Here is a 22015-nt window from a genome sequence, read left to right on the forward strand (position 1 = left end):
TCTGAATCGCCGCCCGGGGACTGCTCTGGACATTTGCCCTTCTGGGACTTGGTGTATTAATGAGTGGTACTTCTTGTAACAAACATTTTGGGTGAGAGGAAGGAAAGTGAAGAAGGCAGTGGAGAGAGGGAGTGAGGGAAGGAAGCGAAGCAAAGAGGGAAGGAATGGAAGAGGGAAGGAGGGAGAGACAAGAGAAGTAGGTTGAAAAAAGTTTGTATTCATTATGCAATTTCTATGTCTTGCATAGATAAGTGTTTGCAGAGAAAGAGACTGGTATGGAAGTAACAATTCTGCATGGTGTTCTGAAGCATGCCTTTTACTCCTTAAACTGTTTGACCTTCACCAGTTTGTCATTTCTTTCCAGAATCAGAAGTGCTTCCTAGATGTGGCTTTTCTTCTGTGTCTTTTCTGACACAGAACACACCAAGTGCGTATCATGTATTTCCAACAGCAAAGGCAGAACACCCTGCAGAAAGGAAATGCTTATTTGGAATAGAATTCTAAATGAGAATTGGAATAGAATTCTGGCATCTGTGTTGCAAGGTGCAAAAATAAAGAAGAATGCAATTTCCAATAGAGACATAGTGTTTCAATGAGAGTGCCCTTGCGTGTTTATAAATGATTAATACAATGAATAGTGTATCATCTCTTTATTCTAATCTCCCTATCCTACCACTGTGACAACAACTGAGAGTTATACAGGGACTAATTTTACATTTTATATAATTAGTTTTATGCTTAATGCATCTGATGTTTTTCTAGAACACACAGTCTTATCATTTACAATGTATCACCAACGTTTTGAATCAGCAGCATTCCAAAGAGGGGAATAATTCCCTGGTGGAACAAGTGCCAAGCTACTGGCTCTAAGGACTGAATAAAGAACGGGGTGGGGGTGGCTACTTCCTCAAAGCTGTTATACAAAGTCCTACGTGAAGTGATGTCTATTCACACACAGTTTGTGGAATTGCATGTGTAAATTGTGCTCTCAGCAGTGTCTGTTAGTATTGAAGAAGATCCTCTGAGTTTACACTGTTGTTCTGTTTATTCCTGATGTTCAGTCTTGTTTAATTATGGCAACTTTTACCTTTTGATACAAGAAAGCTGCTTCTGAAAGTCTCTTAATGATATTAGACTCAACTTGCTCAGGTTCTTTATGCTGTGGTTGCATACCTCAAAAAGTTTTATATATATCTCTCTTAAAAAAATTAAAATGTTATTTGTTACACCAAATAGAAAACATTTGCAAAACCCCTGCCCTGTGTTGCTGTTTGCAGAATTACTAGATTTAATTGCTGGTTACTTTCTTGTTTTGTCCAGCTTGTGTTGAATGTGTTTAAGTAAACAACAGTGTTCTTAGCAGAACATCAGCAATGTATGACAAAAGAGAAAGAAAGGCAGAAAATAAAAAAGTTCTTTAAAATTCTTATCTGTGCATTGACACCTCACTCCCTTCCATTACCCCCCAAAAAACCATATACAGCTGTTCTTAGAACTAAAAAAAGTCAGTTTAAAGGGAAAACCAAAATGTATGCTATTAGAAACGAGAACGATGTCTTTCTGAACCTTCAGGAAATTAAAGGACTCTGCTTTCAACAGCTTCCCTCTCAGGTCTGATACTCAGAATTCCAACTTCATCTTGCCCCCTGCTCCTCCACTCAGAAGGAACAATCTCCATCTATAATTAGTGACCAGCTCTTAGAGACAAAATCCAAACTTTATGCATTTTCTTTAGAGATGTAGTATCTCTACCGATAATGTACTTGCATCTGTTATGTTTGTCAATATATGGTGTTAAAGTGAAATTAGGCAGAAAATAGCTGTTAAATCGAATTGCCTTGTCATCAGCCCTTCCATCTCTATTCAGAGGCCCTTGATTCCAGCAATAGCAGAAGAAGGAAAGCTAAATTCTCCCTTCTCCCAGGGAAAACACGTTTTCTTGTTAAGTTCCTCTTTGCTTAGTTAATATGTCTGTAAAGAAATCTTTATGATTAGCGGTAGTTGTCTGTCTGGACACAGCTTTTAGCTAAAACATGTATGGATTATTAAACAGGTGTTGGACATGGAACAACTACAGCAGGAGGAAAGGATGGTGCTTGTTCAGGCATGCTGAACGTTCTTGAGTCCCCTGGCTGGGACTGAGTGGTCAAGAAATGGCAGTAAAAGCAGAAAAAAAAAAAGGGGGGGGGGCAGCACGAAAAAATAAGAACTCAAAAAAGAGAAGCAGGGCTGGCTGCCGAGGGAGGGGATGGGCCGAGCGGACCCCGCGGCCGCCCCGTCAGCACCACGGACAGCGGCGCGGCCCGACGGCGCGGCCCGGCTGCGGGAGCGCCGGCCTCGGCCCCGGGCCCATGGCACCAACGGGAAGCGTCCCCCCCCCCGCCCCCAGGAAACACCCTGGTAACGCACAGGATGTCGATGTGTGTACCCTCTCTCGAGGGTACTCCAGATAAACTCGTGGTGTTCATCTACTGCCACACGGATGTGTATGTCCGTGCGTGGGTATGTCTGTGTGTGTGTGTATATCTGTGTGTGTGTTTGTGTTACTGCAACCCGGGGGACTCCACGGGGTCCTTCTTCCAGTGTCAACTTATGTTTGTTTCCACTACTTTGACAAATAAACGGCAATAGGCATGTAGGTTTCAGACCCAGTCTTCAGACACACGACTCCTGGGTCAAAGCATACCTGGCATGCACTCTGCCCTTCAGTATAGGAGCGTAGTTGTTTTACCTAGTTCTTCTCTGAGCCTCTCTGTAGTGATAAGATACGGATATCATACAAAACTACAGTAATATGAATACTGCAGCTGAGGCTGCTGTATCATTCTCTATTATACAGCAGTGTCTGAATATTAATAAAAACTACTTTTCAAAAAGAGGTTAGCATTTGGGTGGGGAAAGGTAAGGGAGGTGTTTCACTTTTTTTTTTTCAACTGAGACTAAAAAGGTATCTTAAAGCTCTGTTTCATACAAGGTAATCACAACTGCTCAGATTTTCTATAGACAACTTCACCTGGAAAAATACAATACCTGAAAAGAAGCTGTCTATTTATCCAAATTATTGTATCTTTGCTTGTTCCCTACTGTGACCAGGGAAAGGCAGATTGCTGCTGCACCACAGCTTACGTAGCTTCTTTATTGAGGATTTGTATTTCCAGTGGTGCAAAATGCACATTTAATTGTAAAATAAGACTGTGTCACCTGCCAGTCTGTTGCTGCCATCAACCTCTTTTGTGCTTGGATCAAATTATTGCACAACAGAGAAAGTGACAGCATCAGGGCACAGTGACAAAGCTGTAGTTTGCACGGAATGAAGACTGAGGCCCAGAGAGACACTGCAGCAACAGAAACAGCTGTCTTATCAGCACACTGCAGAGATAGAGATGGCTCAAGAGGTCCTCAACAGATAATGACTTGAATAGCTTTGCAATGCGCCAAACTTCACGCTTGATAAGACCAGCCCAGTGTAGAGAGCAGTAGAGATCGAGCTCTATTCTATTTCATCAGTGCTGTAAATTAAGAAATTGAAATTCAGGTGGCACAGCAGCCAGTATGTTGCCGATAATCCAGTGAAGTAAACTGTCATTACGATCTTTTCAGCAAAGAGAAATAGGTTTCTCTTACTTGATCCTGCTTTAATGAAAACACCTTAACATCCCTGTCCCAAATCACTGTCCCAGCAGTACCTGAACTGGGGTGAGGGTTCCTCATCTGTTTCGCTGCTGTGACATGTCTGAGTTCCAGAACAAACCATCCATTTGGCTGTCAAGTTCTTTACAAAGGACAAAACACTTCCACATTGAAACTGCAGTAGCTTATTTTCAATTCCCCATTTCCTCTGCAGGAGAAGGAACTGCACTGTGATTTTTAATAAACAACAGTCAAACTAACATTAAAGCACACAAGCTCAATTTTGTAGCAGACAATACAAGCATGTGTTTGTGACCACAGCTAAACAAAAATTAATTGCTGCTGTGAAAAGGATCTATAATGACCTTTGAAATTATTCACTTGACAAAACATGAGCCATGGTACACAATAATACATTTTACAGCAGAAAAAAAAAACCTGTTTTCAAGCTGTGTTTTCAGTTTGACTAATGGCATCAGATTAGAGTACTGTAGCTCCACCTTTTATCAGCAGAAATACTTTGTTTAGACTCAGTTCAGCTTACCTTTGATCTCTGTTTTTTCAAAAAAAGCTTTGTAGAAAATGCAATTGAAAGGAATACAGCTGAAGCATATAACTTGAGGTCAGAGAGCATTATTTTCGAAGGAAGGGTTTGCTACATTCACTTAATTCCTTGTGATTGATTCTTGAAGAGCCAGAGTAACTGCACAGGCTTGTAATGTTTTTTATTGGCCACTAAGGCTAACTTTCAATCTTCTTTGAATAATAAATTAAGACGAGATTAACTTTATTTCTTAACAAAAGACAAGGTACTAAAACCAAGAGGAACCTGAAACCTGATGAGAAACCTAAGGACTTACTGCTGAGACTTGTTAAATGGAGGGCAGAGAAGCAAGACTAGTTCTGTTCTCCGACAATCTAACCCCATCTATTTGGCCTTAGCTTGTCACTTAGACATATCTGACAGCAGGAGCTAGCAAGAAAAAAGAGGAAGAGAAGTAACAAGGACCCAGAAGATGAGTCATTTATTTCATGTTTTACGACAGAGCCAAGAGGAAAGGCAGCCTCAGGTGGGGAGGAGAAGGGAGGCATCTTTGGCACATGCACTTTGTTAAATACACCTTTTTGCTTGTCCTTGAGATCTGGGGACTTTTCTAATGGTGTTGGAGAAAGTAAAAATACAGGGTGAGTGTGACAGAGCAGAAGGCAGGTGTGGATAACTTAGGTCCACTGTGCAGTCTTAACACACGCAAATTAGTACCTAGTAGATATCCCAAAATTAGCAAAACACTTGGTTTTTAAGACGCGGTTTAGAGTTCACAAATAGGCAGGTAGGTAGTTTGATGAAATTCACAAGTCAGAAAACTCAGTTATAACAATCTGCCCTTGCCCCTTTTTGTGGGCAATACATAACCAGAGCCTGAAGTGATTGATACCCTTGCCAGTGAGACTATGTGATTGTGAGGAGAAATAACCTTGTGTACAAGAGACAATGAAAAGCAAGAATGTAATCAATATTTTTAATGCTGGTTTTTATCCAAAAATAACAAGTCCTTTTAAGTTCTCCAGTGAATCATCCCAAATACTGTCAATTCAGTTAGACTTCCACCATAACAATAAGTTTCTCCAGGAAAAAAGATGTATAGTTATAAAGTAACTGTAATTAGTATATCATCTCGTGGTATTAAAGCTACAGGAAATATTGACTTAAAAGAAGCATTTTATTTTTTTTCAAAAGCCTGTGTCTGTTTTCATTTGTTGAGGTGGAAAGCGCGTATTACTCAAAGATAGCTTTTTTAGCATGCCAGCATATTTCCTGCTGACAGCACAGTGAAGCAATACAGTAGCTGTTGCTACCATTATTTTATTGAAGAAGTCCTTGTAAATTCCAAAGTGTTTGTATAAGATGTAATTAGATCATTTTCAGATAATCAGATCACATAGGTAATAGATGGAATTTTTCTGACCTTAAAAGTCCTTGAATACATTCCCCAAAATTTTAAGTATCAACTTGAATCTTTTGTTTTATTCAATTAAGATAATATGACTCCAGCTGGCAATTATGATTCAGCACAGGTACACACGGTGTTCCGCACTCACACCGGCAGGATTTCAGAAGGTGCATGAAACTAGTGTATCCTTCTCCTTCTCCAAATGAAGTTCATCTTTAATGCACACCTGCTATAACTGCCCAAGCGTGGTGAGTGAACAAGTGTCTACACACTCTTGAGAAAGGATATTAAAAATGCTTTTCTCATGACATTATGTTAAAGGCAGTTACCTCCTTTTTCATGAGCGCTCCACGTTTGCCACATAACTTCAGATAGTTCTTTTTGCTTACTTCTGTATGTTACACATTACAACTTGTTTATAAGGAAGTGGTTTAATATTCAAAAGATGTGGAATTACACTTTGCCAATTATTCCTTGCAATTACTAGATATGAAAAATAAATCTCACTTCCAAAAAGCACTTTCCTTATCTTACTTATATAGATCATTAAGATTTTTCTTTGATCCATCAATCTAAAAAGTATCTAAATAACTAGGTTTTATTCTTTTTAATGTAAAAATTGCTCACTTGTAGATGACTTAATGGTCTTTCACTGGTGCTGGCCCTGTTTTCTTGTCTTTAAATGCTGGAGGTTTTGTTTCATCTGCTTATACAACTCAGTTTTTGCATCAGAAGTACTATGCATAGCTTTGTACTACTTTGATTCTGCTGGATATGAGTCATCAGCAAAATCCAAATTGTAAATGATCATGTAGCTGCAAATATCTAAAAGGTTATTCAAACTAATAGTAGTGTACCCCAATGTAATATGGTTTAGTACAATAAAATATGTGATAAAATTAAGTTGAATTATTCTGACTGATGTCATGGACATTTACCCTGCTGAAAGTTCTTTTGTGTATCTGGTCATTAGACAATAAGGTAATAAATATACACACTGCAGAACAGATATGAAGCTACCATATTCTTTCTTTGTTTTGGTTTTTTTTTTTCTTTGTAACAGGTATTCAGGAAAAAGGAACACTAGTCAGTCTTATTTCTGCTTCTTAGTTCAAAATAAGCCCCCAAAACTACAGCACTAAGAAATACAGATCTTCCAGGAACAAGCTTTTGAGCAAATTCTATTTTATTCTACAATCACAGCATGTTGCATAAAGTGGAGAAGTAATATACGTTGATTTTTAAATGTTTGTTGTCAACCTGCATTGCATCTCATGGGATAAAAAAGAAGCATAGTGTTAATTAAATTGCTGTAAAAAGGTTATACGAAAATATATCTTGAGAATACTTAGAGATAGTTCCTTGCCAAATGAATGACTGTATCAAATAAGGACCTACTGGAGTATAACTTTTAGGGTCAAGATGTTATTTCTGTCCATATTTTGGAAGATGGAACATAGTAACTGGTTATGAAAACTGTGAACTGCACATTTGTTTAAGTGCTAAATACAAAATGATCTTTTCAAAACAGAGACACCTACCAGCAAGATAAAGCTCAATAAGGACAAGTGGTAGGCAAATGTGATTTTTAGAAAAGTAAGATCATAAACAAATGTGCAAATAAAAACTAGAGAATAAAAGCAGTGCTGAAGAAAAGGTTGTAAGATACTACTAGGAGTCATGGGAATATGATGTTGCAAGAAAGAGAGATTTCACGCTGAGATGTATAAACAAGAGTGTAATTTGAAAAGACATATATGAATACTCTTCTTATTTGACACTGATGAGCTGAAAATAGAACACTGTATCCAGTCTTTCCTTGTTTTAAAAAAACTGAAAAAAGTCCATAAAAGGGTATTGAAAAGTATTTTAGAAAACATTAATATATTTTAAGAGAGAGATTGTTTAGAAAGAGAAACAGTGACAAAGAATATTTGAAAATGGTTTTAGAAATCATCATTATTATCAGATTATGATCAAGTAGTATTCATATGCATTGTAAGTTAAAAAAGTAAATGGCTTAATTCACAATGCATAAAATCTAGTTTAACAACTGGAAAAGATTCTCTAAGAGTAGTTAAGCACTGGACCACATTACTTAAGAAGTTGCTGAGGTTCAAAGTTGGATACACAGCTTATTTTCCCTTGGAGAATAAGACCTTTATATCAATCAGGTATAATTTCCCACCACCAAAATGACTAAAGTTCTAAATAGTGCTTTTTTCCTTTTTGTCTTATTTTAAAATAAGTTGAATGTCTGAGGAAAAAAAATCACAAAAAACCCCAAACCAAGCCACCAAAAAACAAAACCAGACCATCCAAAAAAAAAATCCACCAGTCAAAAAAACCCCCAAAAAACACCCCAAGAAAGAAATAGATCTGAGACACTAGGAAAAGAAGTGGTAAAGTACTAAACAACTTCTCTATACTTTTTTCTGCTTTTGAAAGCATTGAAACCATTGAAACCAAGCAAACAAGAGTCTGATGAACAAAGCTATTTGCATTCTAGATTTTTTTTCCAGACAAATTCAAAGACTGATTTTTTTTTTTTTAAATCTTCCAGACCTCCATCTTCAAAGTGCCTTTCAGTATTTGACTGTTGACTCTCAATTTGTTTTTTTTTTAGTCCACGTGAAACTTGGGAATCCACAATTAAACTAGCTGCAGTCAGTCTGCATTCTGAAAAATCATGCATCCTTTCATAATTCCTATTTGGGCACTTAAAATGATGACATATTAACTTATTAATGAGAACTTCGGGCTAAAAAAAACTGCATCAGAAACATAAATGCACACACCAAATTCCTTCTCTATGAGAAGGAAAAACTGCATTTTAGCCATCATTATCAGACATGTACAACAATGCTAGAGATGTACCTGTAATCTGTAGAAAGTGAAACTACAGTAAGAAATCTGCTTTTTACCTTCAAATAGCAAAATCCTGGAAAATATTTAAGGGCCAGGATTCAATTTTCATGATCTAGAAATAGCTCCTAATGATGGGAACTGGTGTTGAACAGTGCTTTCACTGTAGTGCAAAATTCTACTAGATCTCCACAATGTTTCCCCAATCATGCTCATAGTCTCATAATGTATCTTCAATGATGAAGATACATTATGAGACTTAAAGCTGATTTAAACCATGTGATACTTAACACAAAACAGAAAACAAAGTCGTGTCATGGTTCAAAAAGCTGTAAAATATCTCTCTTGCTACTCAAATTTGCATTGCAAACCTAAGACTAGCCTTCCTCCTTCAACTCACCTTTAACCATACAGAACTTAACTTTTCTCTTTAATTTTCTTTTTTTTCCCTTTTTTTTATTTTTTTTTTATTTTTTAAATGCACTGACAGTGAGAAAAAGGAGAATTAGCATTATAGGATGACTGGATATTGCTTTTTGATTCTGGAAACATACTGCTGTTCTGAAAGACATAAGATCCACATTTCCAATGTGCATGAAAGAGGATGTAAACAACAAAAGCAATTAAGCCACAATTATTAAAAATCCTATAAAAAGGCTAACTTAGTCTTTCCATCCACAGCCTTTTTCCTCTTTTTCCCTGCATGGAAAATCTGGAAATTTACAAGATTCATACCAGATATATTTATTCTACTTACCACTTCATCAGTGTTCCTACACGCTACAGTAAGACAAAAGGTAAATATCAGGTTACACTCCAATCATTTAATTTTTTTTTGGCTACAATTCCTCCTTAATCCCTGTAAAACATCCCTATAACTGTCGCTGAGCACTCAGAACAACAGTAAGCTAATTGAATTGTGAAACTTACAGCCATCTTCTCACTTTGTAACAGTCGGATATGTGATATTTATTTGCCCTCAAATGGGATCTTATTATTTCTCCCGGTCTTTGTTTTATGGATTCAGATCCCCCATATTTTTTTAGCGTGTTCAAACAGGCTAATACTTTTTTGTGATTTTCTATCTTGACTGAGTGTTTAAGGCCTGAAAAACCTACTATGCAATAACTATGCAAATGAGCATTTTATGCCATGCAAATACATTGTGTAATGCAACGTTCAGACAGTCACTTACTCTGCAGCCTTTTCCGCTTGGAATAATTGCATTTTCCATGAAAGACTAAGATGGAGGGATGAACTATTTATAGCTTGTACCTGCGTGGAATCACCACAGTTTCAATATAGTGTGTGTTAAGATATATACATAAGATAGACAGATAGATAGATATTTAGACAGATAGATAGATACAAGTAAGATATATACAGGTTAAGTGAATCAGTATTTAATTGCATACCCTGAGGAAGATGGTTTAATTAAGTACTGTCCACTTTCACACTGTGGGATAAAAAGGCTATTAAAGTCACAAGCAAAAAGGATTCTCATTAGAGCTGGTTCCACAGCATTACCACCCAGTTTGCCATAACTTGGTGCTAACTTGTGGCAATGTTGCATCAACCTCTGTCACTGCAGAAAACAAGTGACAGTAGTGTGGTTGTGTGTGAGGTCATTCAATGTCTTCTCTATTGAGAAGACATTAATAGGGAAAGAAGCGAGTGAAGAAAGTATTTTAGGCTGTAGGTATTTGAATTGGGAAAGACTACCTTTTTTATGCGCAAGAAAAGCAAGAAACTGAGACTCTGGACATATACGGAGCCAGATACCAAGATAAAAAGACAGCTGTTACCTCAGTAAAGCTTTGGAGGGGAAGTGGGGAAGTACAGACTGAATTCAGAACAGGTATTTTCCCCTGGAACTTCATCCTCAAGCTAATATGAGAGAGTGATGCCCTTCTTTCATCTCCACAACACATAACAACTGATCAGGTTCTGCTGTTTGGAGACATCTTCCCTAACATCTCCCATCAGCCCATGAGACTATGTCTTTCTGGTTCTTGATAATACTGAGACAAGGAGAAACAAGGTTATTCAAAATAACAGAGCTGGGGTTAGTCTTTATATAATTTCTGCTTCTCCCAGCTCTGACTGTAAAGTGCTGATTCAGCCATACCCAGGTATTGCCTGGATAAGCCAAAATGCTCTGAAACAGAAAGACGAGTAAACTACAGAATTTTATGCTTTTTTCTTTTTCCTTAAAAACGAAGTTACAAATCCAGAAAACGTTTGCATAGACCCAGTGAGTGGACAGAATGTCTTCTTTCTTGTCTTTAAGTTTTGCTGCCGTTGTGGAAAATGACTTCCGTCATTTCCATTTGGGTAAGGCTTAGGAGTAGTGATATAGAGCCATAACACTGTGGAAGCTTCAACATATAGTTTGCTCTCCTTGTTACGGTAATCTTACTGAGATAAATGGAAATATTTATAGCATGTGAAATCAAATGTGTAGAACAATTGTCATATATTTCATGTTTAAGAACTTTTACTGCTTAACACACATATCTTATACATGCACCATTTTGCCTGAGATAATTTTTGTATTCTCCGTAAGAGCTGTTCTCAAATGGAATAGCAATGTACATCAAATGTACCACCTACTTAATTTTGCAGTTTCATATGAGAAATAAATATTATTGTTGCTTTAGGAACCTCTTCAGTAATCATAAGTCAATTGCCTTAATGTAAAATGTAATGAAGATGTTTTAATATTGTTTGAGTAGCAACAGATATATTCATTAATTATTCTGACATTATATACCGTGGAACATCTCTTTTATTCTTACTGTGCTGCCCTTAGGTTACAGAACAAAGAAGAATCCTTTCTAGTCTTACATCTTTTAACTCCTATTATGCCAAGAATTTTCAGTTAAGCCTTTTCTTTCTTCTTGCCTTCGTTTCATTGCTATTATCTACAGTAGACTTTAATTTTCTCTGATTTTTTTTTCAATTTATAGAACTCTGCAAAAACATCTTAAAAGTAAAAATATAATATATTTAAAATAAACCTTCCTCATCAACATACCTAGTCAACTTATATTTGTAACTGTCAAGTACTGAGGCATCATCTTCATCAATTTCTGTATAACATCACAGTTAATTTTCTGGTTCTCTAAGAATGTTTTCTAATTCTGCAAGTTTTGTTTCTAAATTAAAAGGGAAATCACAACAGAAGCAGACTACGTGGGGATAAGATCAGGTATCTAGCACAAATAAAACAAAAACCTGAAAAGTAATGCAAAGAAAGCCAACTACAAACTACAGTTGTTTCCATTTTATTCAGGTACTCCTAACATGGAAAATTATATTTTTCGATTCATTATGAAATATTCTACTTTTGCCCTGTTTTCTTTCAATGCTTATTTTGCATATATTTTCAATACCTTCCATGTTAATTTGGCTCAAGATGCTTATTCTGAATGATAATGTAATAAGAAGGAAATATAAGCAAGCAATAACAGAAGCTGCCTAAATACTCCTCCAGCTGCAGAATCTAAGAACATTGTTACCAGAAGTATGTAGGGTGGCTAGTTTGCAATGAGGACTGTGACGCACCGTTTGCCATTGTGAAAATGCACCATCTGCAAAGAGCTTGGTCTGAGAATGAAATGCACGTTGTTATGCTATAAACTCACTAGCGCAAAAACGCGTCTTGAATAGTTCAGGAAGCAGATATGTAATTAAGCTACCTTAGACAAGGTAATAAATTTAGAACTTTGATATAGTGGTTTGTTTAATAAACCATTTATAAAAAGAATTAATACAAAATTCTCTTTCTACCATCTGCTTTTCTAAAGCTACTTCCTGCTCCCTTCCTCGTTAAGTGCATGACATTTTGCAAATGCAAATCTGAATTAGCAGCAGTAGGAAAACTAAGTCTTTAATACACTTAGAGTTTGATGTAATATAAATCCATATTAGGCAAGTGAGGACGGAAAGCAAAACAAAGAAGTTAAAACATGGAGACAGGATTCACAGCTCAGGATTTCCTGACCCCCATTGTTCTGGACTGAGCTCTGATTTTTAGGCAGCGGTGACACGATAAATCACCTCTTGATAATGAATGAAAAGTAGGCAATAGCTCTGATAAACTCTTGCATTAGCTGCTTTTCACCTATTCTTTACTTGCCTTACAGATAGGACTGACCTCTGTGTCACCGTTCCTCTTCTGGCAACCCAATTCACTTCCCTCAGCAGCTGCACAAGGAAGAGCGCTGCTGCAGCGTCTGGAATCCTCCTGCCCCAGTGGGCGAAGAAGGGAGGAAAACAGCTCAGTTCAGACAAAACTTGTGCTGAAACAAGGGATGCTCAACCTGGTTCTATGAGACACTCTAGCTGGAGATGAAACTGATCCAAAACTGCTGGTCATACTGAATAAAGCTGCTTGGGAATTGAGAAAGAAAGCCACATTCCTGGCAGTCTGCTGCCTGTGCTCTGGGATTGCATCCTCTGCCTTTTGGTGTCAAGATGTGGAGCATACTGCTGATGTTTACAAGGAATTGTTAGTTTACAAGAGTGACTGCCTGAATCCTCAGGCTGTACCAACAAAACTGCACTCAGTGGATGTTACAGCTCTGTTCTATTTGAAAGACCTTTTTTCCCCTCCAGTCTACAGGCCACATAATTTTTCTCTCAGCTTACACTACTACAGCTAAAGATCAGGAACATTCTGGGTAAAATAGAAAGATGATGTTGCCAGAAGTTTTGTTTCTATAATTGATGGAAAGGAGTTTCTGATGGCTGGCCAAGTTTAACCTCTGCTCTCATACAGGCATTTTAGTTTAAGAAATAAAAAAACAAATTCATCCCTTTGTGAATTCCTTCTTTTTTTCCTGGTCATCTCCTTTGCCTAAATGAGTCATATGGGGGACTAAAATTGTAAAAGATTCTTGCTTCCTCTGATGAAAGAACCATGTTTTAAGACAGCTGCTGCAGTCTGTCTTTGAAAAAAAAACTGTTGATGGAACTGTTTTTTTACAGGCCCTCTTGAGTGGTAAGCTGTGATTTATACAGCCACGCTGCCACTGATTGCCTGCATAAAGAAAGCAGCAGAGGACAAATGGCAACACATATGGTCAGACTTCTTTCTGTAAACTGCAAGAGTCAAACTTCACAAAGCGGGTAGAAAAAACCTCAGCAACACTGTTTTTGTAAGATAAGGAAAACATCAGAAGATACTTGCAAAAATTTAAATGTGTAAGGTTTTTAATCAATTATGTGAACTAAAGAACTGTTTACATATTTCTAGGTCTTAAGAAACCTCTGTGTCTTTTTACTCCTGTTTATGCCAGTGTTCATGGGCTAACAGACATTGCAGCATCTTGTTGCAATTCACAGGGATTTGCTCCTCTCCAGCATTGATCTTCACAGCAAAACTTCTCTATGAATGTTCTTAATACAGATTTGAACTGAAATTTATTGCTGAAAAGTTCTAGAGAAACCTTCTGGTCTAGCCTGGCTCATTCCAAACATCACTAGGGCTGACAGATATCAAAAGTGAACCTATGATCATTGATCATGATCTATGATCATTTCCCTACTTATTATTTCCCCATTTATTATCTTCTTTAGCCTCTATGCTTGTGCCTGCTTTAACCTTCTCTCTCCTCTCCCATGTTTCTGCTCGCTCTTACTTCTCATTTCTTCCGGAGCGGTCAGACCATCAGATGCCTGGCAAAATCACTGGCAATCTACATTTTGTCCTCCAGAAGTGGTCCCAGCCACAGCAGAGACCACAGTAACTTCTGCTGAATCTAGCCTCTAGCATTGTATATCAAACTGACACGAAGAGTGTCATCTCCCAGTTGGCAACCCTGCAGTAACTGGCTACATCTTGGCATTTGAAAAACCTCTCTGCTTTAACACCTCCTGTTATCTCAGTAAAGTGATGTTTAAATAACTGAACTGGCTTCAATGAACTGTAGTTGCCATTTTCCTGCTTCTTACTGAGAAAAAATGGAGATAATTATGAAGTGGATGAGCAGGTTTAATGAAAGCCGGTTTCTTTTGGTATATTCCTGAAGCAGCAATCATCATCTGTTTGGCTTTTGAAGAGCAACAATTATAATCACTTAAAATCCCAAGGGGAACAAAAATAGAACTTAAATTAGCATATAAAATATACAGCTGGATTGGGCAAGCCTATAAAAATCTGGGAAAATCATTCTAATTTGAAAGCTATTCAAAATCACAAGCAAAATGAGTACAAGAGTATTTCACATGTTTCTTCCTTTTTTCCCTTTCTGAAGTAGTAACATAACAACATTTACAGGATTTTCCTAAAACATGGAAATGAAAACCCATTGTCAAGAAAGAGACTAAGTAAAAATAGGCTAAAGGTGCATTTTCAAAATAACAGATAAACTTAAGTATTAAACCATTATTTTAGCAGGTATTAATCTCCCAAAGCTCTGACTTAACTGTATTGCTAAGTCATGCGCTATATTTCAGAGCTGAAAAATAAAAATACAGCTGAGAGAGTGTTACATATTTCAGCTTTATCAGACAACTGAGCAATGATAATACCCAAAAGAAACCAATGACAAAATAATAAGCTGCAAAAAATGACAATAGCTGTGAAACTTCCAGTGCTTCAGACAATCATTTCTATAGTTAACAGAAATGCAGCAATGAGTAAAGAAAATTGTTTTCCTTATGCTGCAATGTCCACATTTTGAACTGTAACTTCATAGTATTAGCTTCTGGAAATCAATCTTAATTTCAGTAAACTGTGAACTCAAAGATGGAATTCTTTTTTAATACCACTGAGTATGTATTACTTTTAGTAATTTTGACTTGAAATATTAGGTATAGCTATTCTAACTGAAGGTTAAATAAGACAGTATCTCAGCAATGAGATTCAAAAAAACCCACTCAGCTTCTTGTAAAAATTTATTGTGGACAAGAAGATTAGGAATTTGGGTTGCTTATATTTATAATATTATCAGTACATGAAATATCTCCTAAAAAGACACTGTCTTGTGGATGCACATTTATACAGTAGGGTCTGATTTTCATGTCTCTAGTATAAAATACATTGTTTGCCTTTGGTTAGAAGATTCCACATGCTTAGAGATTTTGAAACCAAAACCAAGCAGGTCTTGAAGGCGCAACTGTTATTTCCATAAGGAGACCTCTGAAATCATAATTTTAAAAAATGAACTAGAGGTTGCTGGATTTACCTTCCACTATATCATATACAAATATATTTAAAGATGGCCTGTGAAACTCCTGAATAAATCTGTCTGCATTGCTTAGCTCTGTGATGAGCACCTTGAAGCAAATGTCTGCCCTCCTCCCCTCCCCCACTGCAATTTTCCATTACTTCATCCTCACAATTGCAAGTAATTTTTATTGCTCCATTATCCTCAAACAGATACCTGTTTTTATACATGTTACTGTGATTGAGAAAGCATGTCTTCGGAAGCCCGAGCTTCCTGAATGCTGTGTTAAGGCCAAAAATTACAGCACACTTACTCATCCTCTCTCTTGCTTTAAGGTAATACCAGAGAAGGCCCAGCAGGTTTTTTTGACAGTCTTCCCAAGCCATCTGTTTCATATTCTGCATGTTTTGAACAACACAGTGTGCCATGGGCTGTAAAAACCCATCACAGCACATTCAGTTTAATGTGGAATCCAGTGGTCACTCACTTTTAAAGAAATCATAACTGAAGGTGAGACACTAATCAGGGAACTTATTCTATCTGTTTCCCCCTCTCCCCTCCCAATTTGCCTTGTAATTTATTTAATTTAAATTTTACATCATCTGGGTTTAGTATCCCAGCCTGCTTTAATAAATAAAAGACAAAGTGAACTCGACAGGCATTAAGATCTTCATACAGCTCAGAACTAAAACCTTGACTGACTGGTAAATATTGGCTAAAAATAAGAATCCTGTACTCCCTGGGTCTCAATGCCCACTCCTGCCACTCTGTTTATAAATTATCACTTCTGCGGATTGTCTGAATGGTCAATAGGGCTACAGGAACAAAAAAGTGTGAAATCATGCCTAGAGGGAATAACCAGCTTTACTTCAAACCATGCTGATCCCAGCAGCTAAGACACACCGTAGAAAAAGTAGTCACTGAAGCAGCAAATACTTTATACACATTAAATTGAGCTGTTGGGCGGAGGGGGGGGGGAAGTGTTTGAAATTGGAATATTTGTAGATTTGACCTTATGCTGAGGCCATATGTGGCCTTATTTCTTGACACTGCTAATTACATTAAGTATTTAGACCTCATATTTTTTAAAAAAGATAGTTCTCAGAAATGTGTCGATTTTGCATGTCTGTGGCCATAAATATAGATGACTGTGAGGATTTAATTTCTGGAAGAGAAGTCTTAACTCTCAGACTTAACATAAGGATCAGGTGATAGGGGAAGGGAGTCTTCTCACAACTCTGAGAGAAGCACAGCATCACAACACTCTCAACACACCTTCTGCAATTCACAGAAAGAACCTGTCTAGCTGTAAAAACTATTTGCTGTCCACTCAGTAGAATAACACATTGACCACGTTAACCCTATCCTTATACCTGCAATTTCTAACAAATACTCTATTTCTGCTAAGCTAGATTAGGCTGACATTTTTGTCACCACGTCACCAAATGACACCTAGGGCTAGCAACACAACTTGTGAACTTCCAAGAAGAACACAGCTCTCATGAATGCCACTCTCTACCACCTAAATAGTTTCATTTCCATACCGATTCTTCTTCACAGAAACTTAAGTACATTTTCTTCTAATGCCAGAGGTCTCTGAATGCCTGAAATTTGAAGTACTGATCTTAGTATCACCAATACATAAAAAAAAAAGCAAGTTTCAAGCACTGAGGTTTTAAGAGACTCGGTGACTTAAAAGACAGTTTCTTAAGTATTTGTTATAATGTGTTTTGCATTTCTATGACACTTAAAGATTAAATTTCAAGGACAAGGCAAAATTACAAATGCTTAGTTCTCTGTAATAAATATGAGGCATGTATCTACGCAAGTGTGTCCACCAATATCCTATTATTAATACAGAATGGAAGTAGATTCATGTTACCTACAAGTATTGTTGGGAGAATCAAAGATTTCTCTGAGAGAATGTCTAAAGCTTTTTTTTTTTTACTTTATAGGCATGCCAAATTATTTGCAGGATTTGGGTCAACAGCTTTCCTTACAAGAATCAGCAAACATTCTGATTAGGAAAATTAACTGTCGTGAATAGTATTTGTCCAAAAAGACCCAGGTACCTCCTAAACAAATCAATGCGATTTTTTATTTTTGTTTTTATTTTATTTTTCTATTTTCCTGCATGTGAAATCTTAGAAGATGGAAGACTTAAGCATGCAATTAACTAAGTTAAAATTTATAAGGTGCTGCACTGGCTTCCTGAATGAATCTGAGCAATTCTTAAATGATTCTTACACTTCTGACTAATAAACATCTGCACTATCTGAATATGGAAACCCTGCAATAACTGCAATCTTATTTTTCCATTACTTCCAATCTGTTCTGTAGAAATAAGCAAGGCAGTGCCATTTAGAATTTTGATTCCCAAAATTTCAAACTCTTTTCTGAGGAGCAGAATCATTACTGAAAATTAGTAATTGAACCAGTAACTAGTTCAATATGAAATCATGTTTTGATTATATATAATCTTCCAAAAAGAAACTTGGAAAGTATCACAAATCAAGATCTAATGAAGTCATACAAACACTTTGGCAGAAAGGAAATAAACTGAACTGTGCTTACTTTTAATTTTTAATTATATTAAGGTGCTAAAATAAGAGGTGCTTGTTACTTTGTTTTGTTAAGTGTCCTAAGTATGAAACAATTGCTGCAATTAACTCTTCTAACAGAATAAACATTGCATGCCTTCTGTGCATTTTTTGAACTTGGCATCCAGCAATTCCCAGGGATTTTCACAGATTTTAAGTGATTTGGTAAGGAAATAATCCCAACACGTTATTTAAAAACTCATGGGGAAGCAGAAGAGGGTGACCAGGAAGCTCCAGACAATCACCTTTAAATTTTCAAGAAAATCTTTCCTATTTGATGCAGTTCTGGTACTTTTACTATTGCCCTTCAATTTCTACTCTCATTTTTCACACTAAGGCTGGACTTTGAAGTTAGAAAGTACGACATCAGAAGAATTTAAATTCATTTCCTACTTGCCTGCTGGAAGGTGTGTACATGGGCTTCCCACCCAGCTCCCTGTAATTTCATACATAAGTCCCTGTGTACATTTTGTTCACTGTCCCTGCGCTAATTTTTAGTAACATTTTCATCAGAACATCAATCCACATATCCTTCAGGAAGGTAGTACACACTATTTGTTTGCACGAGCACACAGACTTTTGTTCCTATGTATTTCTAATCACTGAAGAATATAAAACCTTTCCTCTACAGTCATCTACCCAATCAAATTCTTAGACATAGTCAAGCAAGATAATTCTGTCAAATCTTGCATCCTCAAGTCTTCCAGTTTTCTTGGTTGCCAAAGTATTTTATCAGCAGTTTGGGTTAAATTTGGTCTACAGCTTTCTTAGCTTTTTTGCTGGGTTTTTTTTTTTTGGTTGGTTGGTTGGTTTTGGTTTGGTTTGGTTTTGGTGGTGGTGTGTTTTTTGGTTTTCTTTTTAATGTCCAGAGTCACTAATGCATAACCTGTGATATCTCCACAACGAGATGCAGGTGAAGGTACTGCCTGCGCCACTACACTGCTGCAGAATGGGTGGGCTCTCGGCAGAGAGCACCAAAGGGTGGTTGCTGCCACCGTGTCTGAGTGCTTCTGTCTGAGAGGGGATACAAAACCAGATTAAACATGGCCACAGGTAAATCTATCTATTCCCTCCCGTGAACTTAATGGCATTTGGGGAGACTATATGCAAGGAAAGTAAGTTCCCTTTTAGTTAGAGGAGTTTCCTGATAAATTCAACGTCTTTTCCTCTCCATGTTCACCACTCTTCTCCTGCATAGAGCTTAAAATATGATGAAAATAAAAGGTAAAAGAGCCATTAGTGAAGACATCAAAATTATAAATACTTATAGCACTTAAATTCTGTGTGGTTGCTATAAAAGGAAAATATTAACACACATGGAGAATTCAGTTTCCTTGGAGAAACAACCTTTCTGATAGGAATTAAAAAAAGCCTGGCTACAGAACTATAGGGTTCTGTACAGAATGTTCTATACAGAAATGTGTACAGCTTACCACCTGCAGTTTATCCAAATGGTTTACCTAACTGCCACCAGTGCAGGGTCAAACTCTCCAGAAGTTACTATTCCTGAATATGCTCATATATTTTACAGGTTACTGCCTTCTTCAGAGGAAGAACAGTGTTTTTGAAAAGAAGATAGTTCAAGGAAAACTAATACTGCATCACCTGCACATTTACCTAACTGTAATTGTGGAAAATATTAAGCTAAACATTACTGCCTTTGCATAGGTAGTAAAATAAAATAAAATAACCAAAAATTTGTTTATTAAAGATAAAATGATCATAGGAAAAAACAAGCTTGACTGTAGCTACAGCTAAAAGTCTGTAGTTTGGAGTCTCCTTACCCATGTCAGACTCACTTTGGAGTAGTTCTCTTTAGACTACAAGCAAGATCTGCTCCTTTCAACAACACTCAATAGCCTAAAAGTGTCACCAGAACAGTGACTAGATTTATAACTGCTGAAAATTATCTGTATTGCTTTAAGTCATCGTGAAGTTAACTAATACTGACTTACTGCTACTTTCCACAGAAATCATTCTATTATTCTGATATCCACAGAACGAGGTCGGTGCAAGTTAACTATTACTGCCTATGATCCGACATAAAATTCTAACCGATTGCTAAATACTGCAATGAGCAAAGTTACCTATGGTAATCATGAAGCGAGGAAACTTCCTATTCCTTTAGCTGGCTCAAGCAGCTCTAAGTATACCATCCCTTAAAAAAAAAAACAAAACAAAATCAATTCGAACGATTAAATAAATAAATAAATCAGCCCTCACACTGCACTGCCCGGCTCGTTTCGTGAGCTGCTGCTCCCCGGGAGGGAGGTGGGGGGTTCTCTGCCTCGGCGTGCCAAGGCGCTGTCTCGCAGCGCTCCGCAGAGGACACCGGGCGCTGCGAAGGTCGCCTGCAGGCGGCACCCGACCGGACCGGACCGCCCCCCCCGGGCCGCGCCGACCCTCCGGGCGTGTCCCGGCAGCCGCGGAGCTGCCTTGGCACCCGCCGCATTCCCGCTGTCCCTGCTCCGCCGCCCCCCGTCCCGCCGCCCACGGCCCGGCGGGGCAGCGCGGAGCATCCCCGCCTGCGCCTCGCCTGTACACGAGGTTTATGTTACGTGCGAGGATTTTTCTCCTCCGCCCGCCCCCACCGACGGTGCTTTCTGCCGCTTTTCTTTTTCTTTTTTTTTTCTTTTTTCTTTTTTAACCCCGATTCCGGAAGAAATTTCAATAATTAAAAAAAAAAAAAAATACACTTACCATTTTGACCTCATAGTGCTTTGTCATGGGCTTATGAGAAAAGCCCACAGACACATCTACACACACACACGCGCGCGCGTATTTATGCGTTCTCGAAACAGCTGTCGCAAAGGGGATGGGGGAAACTGCTGCGCGGCGGAGGACACCCAGAAATCAGCGCACAAAAGGAGGGCGAGCCACGCGGCCCGGACTGAACGCTCCCCCACGCCCCTACAGACCACACTGGGAAAGCGAGGAAGGTGGGTGGAGAGGCATGGGTAGAGGGGAGGGACCCACTCTCCCATCCGACTAAAAGGAAACATCCGCCTTATCAAAAAAAAAAAAAAAAAAAAAAAAAAAAAAAAAAAAAAAAGGAAAGAAAAAAAAAAGAAAGACAAGGAAAGCCGCCGGCGTGCGGAGCGAGGGCGGGCAGCGGTCCAGCCCTGGAGGTGATGCTGGCGGAGCCCGCACGTGGCAGAGCCCGCACCACCGTCGGGGCGCACCGTCCCCGCCGCGGGTCACCTCGGCGGATCTGAGCATCCCAGGTTACTTAAGAGTACTCCTCTGGTCTCCTCATCTTCACCCATGCAATTGATGTGGTGCAACAGCATCACCAGCGACCCGCTGTCCTGCACCGCTGCCCGGGCGGGACTGGCGTCCCCTGTCCTGGGTGACCTGTGATGGCTGCCCTATGGCCTTTGCCAGAAACTGTTCGTCTGCGCCTGTCTCTGCCGCCGGAGGTTGGGAGGTGTGACACCAACAGTTCAGTGAATCTTGTCCAGGATACCTCTCTGGGAAGATGCTACTTGGGCATGTGTTGCAGGACGGATTTTGCATTGTCAAATGCCATGGGGTAATATTGATGGTCAACATGCACATCCGCACATAAACTCTTACCTCTGCAAAACACCCTCCTTTGACACCCTCGCCCTTCACACACTGTTTGTCCTTTCCTTCCCAGAGACTGGCAGCACTCTTCTGTTACAGGCAGTCTATTAGCTCATGGAGCTATGCAGCCCATGGCTGGAAAATACTGCTTCTTCCTTTGTCTTCCCCGCACATCCTGAACTCATTCTGCTGCCTCCTCCTCCTTCACTCAACAACTTCCTTTCAT

At 38.4% G+C, this 22015-nt stretch overlaps 1 protein-coding gene across 1 annotated transcript in view; it reads right to left on the bottom strand.

Annotated features, from left to right (window-relative positions):
• The window catches only part of ELAVL2 (ELAV like RNA binding protein 2), a 110930-nt gene extending 89865 nt beyond the window's left edge, over positions 1 to 21065 (bottom strand). The window contains exon 1 of the mRNA XM_064641725.1: positions 20923 to 21065. Within this exon, the coding sequence (XP_064497795.1) occupies positions 20923 to 20949 (27 nt within the window). The 5' untranslated portion in view covers positions 20950 to 21065. The remainder of the gene's footprint in view (positions 1 to 20922) is intronic.
• Between the last annotated feature and the right edge of the window lie 950 nt (positions 21066 to 22015).

This window comes from Pseudopipra pipra, chromosome Z, assembly GCF_036250125.1.
Source record: "Pseudopipra pipra isolate bDixPip1 chromosome Z, bDixPip1.hap1, whole genome shotgun sequence".
Lineage (NCBI taxonomy): Eukaryota > Metazoa > Chordata > Aves > Passeriformes > Pipridae > Pseudopipra > Pseudopipra pipra.